This window comes from Solanum verrucosum, unplaced genomic scaffold (genome assembly GCF_900185275.1).
Source record: "Solanum verrucosum unplaced genomic scaffold, falcon-dt-bn FXZP01000274.1, whole genome shotgun sequence".
Taxonomy (NCBI): domain Eukaryota; kingdom Viridiplantae; phylum Streptophyta; class Magnoliopsida; order Solanales; family Solanaceae; genus Solanum; species Solanum verrucosum.
The window spans coordinates 2,190,973-2,204,331 of record NW_026020258.1 but is presented as its reverse complement, the minus strand read 5'-3'; the positions used below and the strand labels follow the sequence as shown (position 1 = coordinate 2,204,331).

General features: G+C 38.6%; 1 protein-coding gene across 1 annotated transcript; it reads left to right on the top strand.

The window, feature by feature from the left end:
* Positions 1-622: 622 nt before the first annotated feature.
* LOC125833309 (U-box domain-containing protein 35-like) lies at positions 623-4,223 on the top strand. The gene is made up of 7 exons (XM_049512450.1): positions 623-951; positions 1,101-1,204; positions 1,329-1,450; positions 1,535-1,979; positions 2,106-2,201; positions 2,920-3,348; positions 3,438-4,223. Exons 1-7 carry the CDS (start codon positions 789-791, stop codon positions 4,140-4,142), a joined length of 2,064 nt encoding a protein of 687 aa, XP_049368407.1. The 5' UTR covers positions 623-788; the 3' UTR covers positions 4,143-4,223.
* The last annotated feature ends 9,136 nt before the right edge of the window (positions 4,224-13,359 follow it).

Below are 13,359 nucleotides of genomic sequence, written 5' to 3'. Positions count from 1 at the left end.
TATCATGCAAAAGCAATCGAAGGCACATGAATGAACATACATCAAGAATATCGTCTATGTAAAACAGTAAAAATATTAGGTGAAATACACTAAATTATATGTTTGTACCTCATAAAATAAAAATGAGAAAATAATAAAAGCGTATGTAGCCAATTAAAGCTTGATTATTCATATTTGTAGATTTAAACGATATCATATATCATCTTGATCGCAACACACAAGTCACTATACGATGATCCACGTCAATCATTCAACCAAACCGACATATTATTCTTGTATAATTATTCATTAAAAGTTTTCTTTAATAATATTGATAGTTTTTTTACACAAATATATACTATATGACTCGGTATATATGTGCAATGTCCGTGTTGAAAAACTTATACATAAAACAATACCCAATAGGATATATACTTCATACTATTAATAATTAAAAATATCAAAACTAAAATACATAGATTATTTTCTCAACCAAAATGTGTCAAGAGTGTATAAAAGAATGTAGGGAGGAAATTAGAACCATTTTTGGCGGCAATAGAATGGACATTTATTGGTTGGATTTGGACTGTTAATTCCACGTAGAAATGAGTAGGCCTATTTTGTTTTGTTCCTCTTGTACCATTTCTCCATTCAGAATGTGAAATAAATTTGAATTTACAGAGTTTGAAGGGGGTTGAAATGAATGCTTGCTCGGAATATTATTCCGCACAAATATAGTAAACACAATTTCTTATCCCTAAAAACATCTACGTATTAATTTGTTGTTGTTGAATCAATCACGTTAGAAAATGCCTTCAACGATTCAAGGCGATGAGGGTATGAACCCCATTGTTGTGGCAATTGATAAAGACAAGCACAGCTCTTCTGCTGTCAAATGGGCGGTTGATCATTTCGTCATAAGCAATCCAGCCCTTGTTTTAGTACATGTTAGGATGAAGAACTCACCAAATCGTAGGTACCCTCCTCCTTTTAAAATCATTTGAACGCACACATTTGTGGTGTAAGCCTAGCCCTGCCCCGCCACACATTGAATGTTGATGACATATGTATGCTTTCTATTTTTTTAAATTTTATTAGTGATGATCATGATGACATTGTAGAGGTTGGTGGTAACGGTGCTGGTCAAAGTTCAAATCGTGGATTAAGTGATCAAGATAGTCATAAGGTGTTTATACCTTTCAGGGCTTACTCTGCACGTAAAGGGGTACGTCAATCCACTCAATACAATACAAAAAATAAGAATGTTGTCTAATTTCTCTATTCATATAATCTCTCTAATTTCCCTTTTGATTAAATCTAACTTTAACTTGTGATGATGATGTGTGAAGATAGCAGTGAAAGAGGTTATTATTGAGGATATTTCAGTGTCTAAGGGACTTCTAGACTATATCAACAACTATCATATCACCAACGTCGTTGTTGGTGCATCATCAAGAAGTGCTTTTTCCAGGTTTATGTTTTTAATTTCCCCTTGCTCATTATATATATTATTGTCCCTTTGAATTGTGGATAATGATGTTCCCTTTTAATTTAGGAAATTTTGGACTCATGATGTTCCAACTATCGTAAACAAGGCTGCACCCGATTATTGTACTGTATACGTGATTTCAAAAGGCAAGCAACAATCCGTCAGACCAGCAGCTAAACCTCTTGCTAGTTCTTCAGCAAGGCTACCATCTTCCCAACCATGGTCAGCAGCTAGGCTAAGTAATTACTCTGAACCAGAAGATATATCCAGATCAGCATATAAAAATAGTTTTGGACCTGACATGATGCCTAAAAGTGGAACATCTAATGCATCAATCGACAGTCTTGATTTTTATTCTAGAGACCCAAAGAATTCATATACTGGCCGCAGTTCTCCCTCCGATGATACTGCTCTATTTGCACCTCTTAGCCGTGGATCAGTCGATGTCACAACCCAAAATCTTGACTTCACTCAAGTTTCAGTAAACGACAATTCTAGCTCCTCGTCTATGGTAAGTGAATATGATTATACGATACATCACAGTGCCAAATTTGCTGGTTGATACACTCTTTAATTTACTATTCCATTTTAGTAATATATATATATATATTTATCCTTCAACAATTGTTGTATGCAGTGGGAGTCTGAGATGAGCAGATTAAAGCTAGAGCTAAAGCAAACCATGGATATGTACAACTCAGCTTGCAAAGACGCTGTCTCCGCAAACCAAACGGTACTAACTGTCTAAACTGTCTGGTACCGCAACGATAAAAGTCATTTATACATTTTAGGCAAAATACATGCCTTGTACAAATTAAAGTTCCTTATTTGGCACATGCATTTTCTATACTAAACCTTACAAATACTGGTGATGCGCTTTGAAAGCTAAATTTTTTTAAAAGAGCTATTAAGGCTAATGATGCCGAAAATAGTGTTTCTTTAAAGTTCACTACTCCCTCCATTTCATTTGTGTCTTAGTTTGACTTGATACGAAGTCTGAGAAAGTAAAAAAAATAATATTGAATCTTGTGATTTGAAACAAAAGATGTGTATAATGTACTAAAATATGCTTAATGAATCTTGTGATCTTAAACATGGGACATGAAATGTTAGAATTCAAGAGTTACCAACTATAGAAAGTAACAGCCCCTCTTAAAGAAACTAAAAAATGAAACTAAGACCAAGAATGGTAAAGACATATACAATCAATTCAATGTATGAATTAAGAAGTATTGTGTGCATTTTCCATCATGTTGTAACTGTTTCTGTGATCCCACACAAGGCCATCGAAAATACAAATTGGAAAGTAATGATATTGAGCTCACAAGAAGTCTTTATTGATTATCTATCTCCCTCTTCTTATTTATCCCTGGATAAATTTTGCATGTTTTAGACTGAATCTCATTTTGTCCTATAGGAGTTACGTAATGTCATGTCTTCTAAGTTTTCAGGCTAAAGAGCTTCATCAATGGAAAGTGGAAGAAGGTAGTAGGTTCAAACAGTCTCGTATTTCTGAAGAGGCAGCTCTCGTTATGGCTGAGATGGAAAAAGCTAAAGGCAGAGCTGCTGTTGAAGCTGCTCAAAAATCACAAAGGTTGGCTGAAATAGAAGCAAAAAGAAGAAGGTATGCGGAGTTGAAAGCCAGGCGAGAGACAGAAGAAAAGAATCTAGCAATAAATGATCTATCTCGAAATGAAATCTGCTATAGGAAATATACGATAGAAGAGATTGAGATAACCACCAAAAGTTTCTCAAATTCCGAGAAGATCGGTGAAGGTGGATATGGTCCTGTTTACAAAGGGAGACTTGATCACACTCCTGTTGCCATTAAAGTTTTGAGATCCGATGCTGCACAAGGGATGCAACAGTTCAAGCAAGAGGTATGTTGACATTGATGTATAGATGCATATTATATAAAACATCTCATAAAGTCAAATACTTGGTCTTAGGATTCCCTTCTCATTTGCAGGTTCAGGTCCTTGGTCTCATGAGGCACCCAAATATGGTGCTACTCTTAGGAGCATGTCCCGAGTACGGATGTTTAGTGTATGAATTCATGAATAATGGTAGCCTGGAAGATCGCCTGTTCCGTAAAGGTAACACCCCTCCAATCCCATGGGAAATACGGTTCAAAATAGCTTCTGAAATAGCTACAGGGCTTTTATTCCTTCACCAAGCAAAGCCAGAACCTCTTGTCCATCGTGACCTTAAACCAGGAAACATTCTTTTAGACAGCAATTATGCCTGCAAAATTAGTGATGTTGGGTTGGCTAGGTTAGTTCCACCATCCGTAGCTGATTGTGTTACACAATATCACATGACTTCAGCTGCAGGAACTTTTTGTTACATTGATCCCGAATATCAACAGACAGGAAAGTTAGGGACTAAATCGGATATATATTCACTTGGTGTAATGTTGCTCCAAATTATAACTGCAAGGCCCCCAATGGGTTTAACTCATCACGTGGAGAGGGCCATTGAGAACGGAACATTTGCAGATATACTAGATCCAACAGTGCCAAACTGGCCGTTGGAAGAGGCTCTTAACTATGCAAAATTGTCACTCAAGTGTGCTGAGTTGCGGAAGAAAGATCGACCTGATCTTGGTTCGGTGATATTGCCCGAGCTTAGTAGGCTAAAAGAACTTGGAATGAGCAGTCTTAACACTGCTTGATTTTCTTGAAATATTTAAAGGATCAAACATCAATCGTCAACCAGGTTGGTGGACTAGTGCCTCATCATAAGCAACAGTGGATCAACTACAATTATACATTTCTTCTCCTTTTCTTGTAAATCTTACTACAGTGTAATGAAAACAATTTATTATATTACCTTTGAATGGTTGATTAACTTGTTAAAATGTTTAGACCCTTCAAAATGCTATCATATTGAATGAAGCAGAGTGGGGATAAAATGTAGGTGCTAAATTTTTACCTTCTCTTGGAGTACTGGAAATAGATAAATGTATGAAAAATATCTAAAAATTTAATATTTTGAAGAAAAAATATCATAAATATTAAGAAGAATCTTGAAAGTTTTAGTGTAGTGTCTTTGATATTTGAACTTAGGATAAGTCTAGATATTCTAGTATCACGATTCAAAGTACACCCTAAACATGACATGACAAATAAGACCCCGAGAGATACTAAACAAGGCACTTGACATAAGCATGATGTAATGAATGCAATTTAAAAGATATAATCGATATAAGTCTCCAATGATGACATAAAACATACCAACAAAGTACATAAGAGAATACGCGAAATACTACTAAGTCTGACATAAGCCCCCTACTATCATAGATGTGACTAGAACAAACCCCTAAGTCACGAATAAAGTTTTAAAACTGAAAAGACATCAAAAGCTATAAAGTAGACCATGGTCTTGACATCGAAACATGAGGACTCGCCAATCCAAGTGCGATAGCAGAGCAATCCACTTAAGTGCGTCCGGGTGGAGGAGTGTCGGAACTTATGTTATGAGACAATATGGGCACCAATATGCATTAATACTATGAATGTACTAAGAGTGGGAAAATGCATAAAAAAGGAAGGCATGATAGTATAATGAACTTTAAACACGATATGCATGACCACGTAAAATGTGGTAAAAGGCTTTAAAGAGAAATCATAATTCATAACAAGGTCTGTCCATATTGAAAACCTACACAAGTGTAGAAGCAAGTAGGAAAATAAGGCCGATCAAACAGTATCGGATTTGAAACCTACTATTAAGATGTATGCGTCCAATATCAGTCAATGGACCAGGTCCCTTGATACAACAAGAACAGTAATGCAGGCACAAGAGATAAAATAAACAACACAATTAGTTTACGTGGAAACCCCCTTGCCCAAGGGCGGTGAAAACCACAACCTGTCCTCACAGGATTTCAACCCAACTTCATTTCACTAAAACGGAGCAACGATTGAGATTACAACTTCTTGCAACCTAGGAATTTACCTCTAAATCCCTTCCCCCTCAATGTAGCAACTCGACTACAAAGAAAGCAACTAAGCAATAACTCTATTGCCCACTAAGACACCTAATTCTAGATGACTTAGACTTCAACTAAGCAACAACAAGGTTGCCCACTAAACCACCTAACTCTAGATGATTTAGACTTTGACTAAGCAACAACAATGCTGCCCACAAACCCAGTTAACCCTAACTAACTTAGACTTTTGTTGGAAAGAAACAAGATCTAATTCCTTTATAGCACAGGAATAGATGTACAAGATAAGTACTGAAGTTTAAATCCTAAGACAACTAAGACACATGCAGCTCTATCATGTCCTTGTTGCTCTTGAGGAAAATACTTCTCGATGGAGTGGCTTTTGATTGAGTTCTTAAGAATTTCGGGAATGCAAAAACTACGGTTGTGTCTCTTGGAAGGAACCTTATAAAATAATAGTCACAACCTTGGAGGCCTGCTACTGGCCGAGGATTCTTTCACGCTCGAGAGTCGTGCACCAAACTTTTGTACTTTTTCCAGTTGTCATTTTTTCGCATAGCACCAAGGGATTAGGTCCCTTACAAGATCCTGTTGTTTGTCAAATCATCAAAACTAAAAATAACATTTTCCCCCTTTTTGATGATGACAAACACATACAATATCAATGTTTTCTCCCTCTCATCGATACTTCTCTCCTTCCCCCTCTCACCAATATTTCTCTCCCCCTTTGAGAACTAACCAACTTTATATCCTATGCAGCCCAATAATTTCCCCCATTTAGCATTATAAAAAATAAAGACAGTAAACTAGGAATAAAAGTAAGCCTGTGAAGCAAGATCATAGCCTGTAGCAACACATCATAGCAGAAAAGCAGAGAGATAAAGATTAATCAAAACAAAACAGAAATCCATTTTATTGCATAAGAGTAAGCATTCAATACATTAAAAGTGAACTGCCAAGAGAACCATGGGACAGTGTCCACACAAAAACAAAAGGGAAGAAAGGAAGGGGACTATGAGGATGGATGTTTTTGAGTAAGGGATTGGATGACAAGAGTGAGTCGATCATTGGCAGTGTCATGAGCCTTGATCAGCTTCTCTTGAAGATCAACATTTTGGGCCAGGCGACTTGCATTCTTCATCCGTAGTTCCTAGACTTCTATCGTACCAGGTCCCTCTATCTGTGCTTTTGCCAACTGAGCCTTCAGTAAGGTTATCTCAGCATCCTTCTTGCTCACAAGCACTATCAGCTCCTCCAGTTCATGCTTAAGTTGGATCTATTCCACCACTTACTCAGATATCTTGCTTAGTTGCCCTGTTTTCCCTTCCATGCATTCATACTCAATCAAGGTATTGAGGCAGAATGACTTTTTCACGGTGCCTATAGTACCTGCTCCCACGGGAACATCCAATTGCTTGAACACCTTGGTAAGGAAATATCCATACCCCATGTCATGCTTACCCTTTTGTTCCACCACGGTTTTATGCATATGCTCTAACATCAGGGTTGGGAGATTTAGAGGGTCAAGCTTGCAAAGTGCTTCCTTCAGAAACAGATCAGCCGCAGAGGCAATTGTTCTTTTCTTAGATCTTGGAAGAATTACCTTATTAAAAAACTGGAACAACAATTGGTAGTCTCCCTTCATGAGTTTGTTTCGAATTCCCGCACAATTCATCTTAGGGAGTTTGGCACACTCATTGGCAAAGTTTTTGCTGCAGGTTTGTCCGACCACGGATCTGATCCCTTCCCTAGGTACATCTAAGATTTCCCCGAATCTTTCTTCATTTAGATAAAACCTTCTACCAGCGTATTGAGGCTTCCATCCTCAGTGAACTCTATAGTGTAGTAAAATTCCCTTACTTGTTCATCATAAAATATGGGCGATTTGGTCATGAACAAGTGAGCCCATGATTGAATCTCAACTATATTAACCAAGGTGCTCATACCAAGCTTTCGAATGATATCGGGATCAAAAACCCTTCCACTTAGGACTTTCTGCATTCTCAGATTACTAACAATGTCCTTTTTGATATCATAATTTTCAACTTTCTTCCGTTTGGTGCCTGGTCCCCGTTCTGACTTGGGCTCAGAGTTGGGAGACGCTTCTCTTTCCCTTTTTTATCTCTCTTTTCCTTTCTTCTTTGGTGGCTTCTTCAGTTTTCCTTTTGGATATAGTGTCGTCCTTTTTAACAGATAGATTCTTAGACTTTGGTTTTCTCTTCTTCTTTCCCAGTTCCTCTTCCTTCTTAGTTCTATCTCCAGAGTGACATCCTCCAATACTGTATCACTTTCAGAGTGTTCTTTTGAAATGTTCATGACCCCTGGAATCACTAACTCCTCTTCTCCCGACGCTCTTCTTCTTCTAATTTCCGTAGTGCTGGTCTTCTTAGCCTTCATGGCATCACTCATGAGTTTTTGAATGGCACCCATGGTAGATGGTTTCCTTGTTGGTGTCTCCTCTACAACCTTTTCCTTTCCCTTTTTAGTGGTAGGGACCATTCATCTTTGTAAGGCCCATCATAGAGGTGTATTGTCTTCTTCATCATCCTCTAAACCACTGGAGGTTGGTAGTCCAACTTCAGGAGTTCTGTCGAAAATAGGTTCTGTATCACCAAGAAGACCCTCGGTGAAACTGCTTGCTTCCTCATTTCTTAATCCCTCTCTCACTCAGACAGACTCTCTACGACTAGCTTCTCACTTGCGGCGAGAATGTTGGATTCAGAGTACCTATTTTCTGGAAGATCTCCCTCAAATAGACAGTCACATAGCAAAGATGGGTAATGACCAGGTTGAAATGAAGGCGCTGGATCATTTTCATTAATAGGAGATTGTGGAGTAGGACGATGAGGCTCAGTAGTGTTGACCAGAGGAATGGTCGACACTTTTTTTAGAGAAGGAGCACAAGAAGAAGTGTAGAAGGCTATATGATCTATTTCATATAGGGAGTCCAACATTGCTTAGATGGAGAAGGTGATTGAGACATGTTCAAGAGAGAAGGCAAAAGATGGATGGAAGAGAGAGAGAGATATTAGGGTTTTCAGAAAACTTAGGGAAGAGAGTTTGAAAAGTCTGAGAAGAGAAATGGAGGGAAGTAGTATAAAAAGAGGTGAAAGGGTGTGTTAGGTCCCTGATTAGACGCGTCGCTCAGACTTAAAAGAAACATACCAAAAATGCAGATTTTCCAGAAGTTGCAGGTGCGACCCACGGTTGCCACCCACGGACCGTAGGAGGACCCATAGTCCGTTCTGCTGGTCCGTGGTTTGCGATTGCAACTCTTCCCCAGAAACCCCCAGTCTAAGGATCAGCCTACACCAGGACCTATGGACTGTAGGTCAGACCATGGTTTGTGGTTCAGGGCCGTAGGTCAGACCCTCAGCTTCCAGCTCCCAGTCACGATCGATGGTTGACCAGTACGGACTGTCAGTTGATCGATGGTCCATCAGTCTGGTCCGTCGGTGGCCCCCGACAACAGTTAAGTCAGGGGTCATTTGGTCTTTTCCTTATGCGTTGGACCCCTAAACTACGTAGTTTTGGTTAGTTTTAGCCTAGTAACTTAACTAGAATCTACACTAAGCAAATCATTCACCAAAAACATAGAAAAATTAGAACGCAGAAGGAGAAAGAGTCGACCAAGCCCTAGTCCTAGAATGCAACGAGTCTTCATCAGTTTCAGCCCCGAAATTGAAAGATTTCTCTGTGGAATTCTTCACCAGGTATGTGGGACTTTACTAGTGGGTTCCTTTCGCCCATTAGGTCACTAGAATTTAGTCAGATTCTTGATTCCCTTAATATTATCTAGACCTAGGGTTTCTTGAATGTTAGAAATTGTTGGGTTTTAACTGTTAAAATGAATAAAATCAAATTATCATGATTTTAGTATGGTTTTGCGTAGATACCTTCATAAATTCAGAACCCTAGCTATGTAGTTCTTCTAGTTCATGAATTACATATGCTAGGTCAGATATTTCAGTTACACATGCCTCAGAATTATATGTTTCATTATCAGCATATTAATGTTGCATTTTCTGTCAGCATGTCAGTATTTTGAGCTATCTAGTATTACAGAACCTCAATCATAAATTGTTAATTACTTAATCAATTGGGAGAAGCTTAATACCGAGTGGACTAGGGTCAGTCACCCTCAAGTCCTAGAACTACGTGCCCAGTAGGTTGTAAGTCCCCTCCGTGGGCATTATTTTAGTGATCACGCCAGTCATGCCTCTATACCTCTGGCAGGGTATATTGGGTCCTCTCGATGGGGCGTATACATCGGACTCCACATTTAGCTCATGTGGTTTTATGTTGGTTATTAGTAGCTCCCACAGTTCAGTCAAATTCTATTACATTGACCATGTTATCAGTACAGTTTGGTATTCAGTCTCAACATGTTATAAACTTGGTCATTGCATTGAGTTTAGTCATGTTCAGTATTTTTCAGTATCGTTATCATGTTCAGATTATATTATTTCTTTATTGCTTATTCAATTATGTTATTTTTTTTGTTTTATTCTATCCTGCATTATCAGTACCTTTCAAGTACTGACGCATACTCTATGCTACATCTTATCATGATGTAGGTTCAGGTTCTCAGCTTCCAGATCATGCTTAGATTGGTTCCCGATCTTCAGTTCAGCAACATCAGTGGTGAGTCCTCATTCTTCGAGGATAGTTGACATGTTATCTTTCCATTTTAGTCTTTAGTTTTTAGTTTTTGCTAGATATAGTTGGGGCATGTCCTAGCACTTCTAGTCAGTTTAGAGGCTTATTTCAGACATAGTTAGATTCAACTATAGTGTTAGAGTTTGACTTTTCATTTGTATTCAAACTCTTAGTTTTCATCTATTCAGATAGTATATGGGTATTCCCCATCATTTGAGATTATTCATCTGATTAGCTTTCGCACAGTATTTATTAATTAGGTTTGCTTTAGTATGCTTATGATATGCCAGCAGGGTTAGCTTGGGGTCACTCGTGATCCTAGGTCCTGTGTCTGCGTCTAAAGGGTAGCCTCAGGGCGTGACAGTCATGCTCATCATCTTCATTTATTTATTCAGTTGGATTAGGTTCAGCAATTCTAGAATTTTGACTTCTTTCAGCTTGTGATTCATTCACCCCGTCTCTCTGAATCTGAAGAAGTTCTTCTAGCTCATTAGCTTCCCTGTGTTTTAAATCTGTCAGATCACCGGCTTCATCAAAAATCACATGAACACTTTCTTCAATGCATAGTGTTCTCTTGTTGTACACTCTGTAGGCTTTGCTGGAGGATGAATAACCTACAAACACACATTCATCGCTTCTAGGATCAAATTTTCCTAGATCATCCTTCTCAATGTTTAGCACAAAGCATTTTCACCCAAAAGCCCTTAGATAGCTCAATTTGGGCTTTCTGTTGTTGAGTAGCTCATAAGGTGTTTTGTTCAGTTGAGACCTGATCAAGCACCTGCTGGTCACATAACAAGCAGTGTTAAGTGCTTCAGCCCAGAAGTTCTTAAGAAGGGTTGAGTCTATGAGCATGGTTCTAGCAATATCAACCAGAGTTTTGTTCTTCCTTTCAACTACACGTTTTGTTGGGGCGTTCTAGAAGCTAAATAATTGTGATGAATTCCATTTTCAGCACAAAAGTTGTCAAACTTTGCATTTTCAAACTCAGTTCATGATTAGACGTGATCCCTGCAATCTTGAAGTTCAGCTTTGTCTAAATCATTTTGACAAAAATTATCAGCACATCATATGTCTCATCCTTGGACTTGAGAAACATAGCCCAAGTAAACCATGAATAGTCATCCACAACCACCAGAATATACTTCCTTCCACCTCTACTTTGAATTTGCACAGGTCCATGATCCATGGGGATTTACTCGAGAGGTCTTGAGGAACTCACTTGCTTCTTTGATTTGAATGAGGATCTGGTCTGTTTACTTTTACACATGCATCACACACCTTGTCATCACTGAACTCAATTTTGGTAAGCCACGAACCAGGTCCCTGGAGACAAGTTTGTTCAGCAAAGAGGAGCTCACATGACCAAGCCTTCTATGCCATAAGTTGGCCTTTTCACTTTGGGCACTGGGACAACATGTCCCTGAGCAGTATCCAAGTCAGCCACATAAATATTCTTGTGCCTTCTAGTCGTTAAAATCACCTCCTTTGTTGACAAGTTAGAAACAATGCACTTTTCTGATAGAAATCTGACTTCATTGCCCTTATCATATATTTGAGACACACTAAGAAGACTATATTTCAATACACTTACATAATAGACATTCTCAATAGAGTGTTCAAATGATTTTCCAATTTGATCTATTGACCCTAATAATATACCCCCTCTTTCCATTACCAAAAAATACACCTCCACCTTGAAGTGCCTTGAGTGAAAAGAAGTTTTCAGTCTTTCCAGTCATACGCTTTGAACATCCATTGTCCATGACCCAACACTGACTGCTATTTCCTCCACTTCCCTGAAAAAAATATCATTTGATAGATTTGGGAACCCATTTTAGTCTGAGTCCCCAGTAAATAGATAAAGTTACAATGAGAGAGTTTCTTGTCCAATGAGGCAGACTGGTCTTTCTTATTTTAGGAGTTCTAGAAATGGGAGGAGGTCCCTTGTTCTGTGTAGCTTTCTATCTGGAGTAGACTGAAAGTTTTTCTTGAGACCTTTTAAAGGCCGGACAATCCTTTTTCAGATGACTATTGCGACTACAATGAAAGCACAACAGATTGTCGGACACAGACACGTACTTGCTATGGGGGTTTATAGGGAGGACATATGTTCACACTTTCTAAACCCTTCTTGTTACCTTGACCTTGACTGGTGGTATTTGAGAGTAATTTTGAGAAGTTAGTCCATTTTAGAGATTTTTTCAGTTCTTCTTTAAGACGGACCAGGTCCCTCTCAATCTGATCATTTCTCTCCAAGGCTAGTGCAAGTTTGGTTTCATCAGTGTTCAAGCTAGTTTCCAGCTCAATTTGCAAGTTGATGGCCTCTCCCTTTCCTCTACCACATTTCTCACTCAACATCTTTAATTTTTCCCTGAGTTCTAGATTTTCAGTCTCTAGAATTGTCAATTATTCTTCCACGACAGACCTATGGTCCACCAAGGCTACCTTTTCTTCATGAAAGATATCTAGGTTGTTGTTCATCACGTCCTTTTCAGATGTTAACTTGGTAATAGAGTCAATCAGAACAACTTCTAGATTTCTGAACTTTCTAACCGAGTAAGCATGCAGGTTTTGTTTAAGGTAAAAAAGAGTTACCTCTTCCTCAGCCTCTTCATTATTAGATTTTGCTATAAAGGCAAACATGGTGTCAAACACATTTTCATCATCTTTGACCTCAAGCATGGATGCATCATCAGGATGTTCTGACTGGTCTAAATCACTTGAGGAATCTCCCCAAACAACAAGAGCTTTCTTTACGACATAGTCAACAACAACTTTCCTTCCTCTCCTGTCAGGGATCGTGTCCCTTCTCTTGTCTTTATCTCTCCATGCATTGGGTAGTCTTTGTGTTTAACATTCAGCATGGGGCAATCTCTGATGAAGTGCCCTGGCTTTCCATACTTGTGGCACATGTCGCTTGCATTTGCAGCCTTGCCAGAATTTCCGCCTTTTCGAAAACCTCCATGTTTCCTCTTTATTTTCTGAAATCTCCTAGTGAGGTAGGCTATGTCCTCCTCTTCATTATAGGTATCATCTGAAGCCACCTTAAGAGCTAGATATTTGTCCTTTTTCACTTCCTTCTTTGCCGCATCTTGATTTCTATTCATTTAATGTGTTTGAAGGCTTCCAATTAGGGCATCCATCGTTAGCACCTTCAGGTCCTTGGCTTCAGTAATAGCATCGACCTTGCTTGCCCAAGACTTAGGAAGGATTCAAAGAATCTTTCTTACTTGTTTACTTGGGTGAACAGGTTCTCCCAAATAGCGTAGCTCATTAG

Coding starts and splice junctions, on each gene's coding strand:
- LOC125833309 (XM_049512450.1), top strand. CDS start 789: ATGCCTTCAACGATTCAAGGCGATGAGGGTATGAACCCCATTGTTGTG. Junction 952..1,100: donor GATGAAGAACTCACCAAATC/GTAGGTACCCTC, acceptor ATGACATTGTAG/AGGTTGGTGGTAACGGTGCT. Junction 2,202..2,919: donor CTGTCTCCGCAAACCAAACG/GTACTAACTGTC, acceptor CTAAGTTTTCAG/GCTAAAGAGCTTCATCAATG.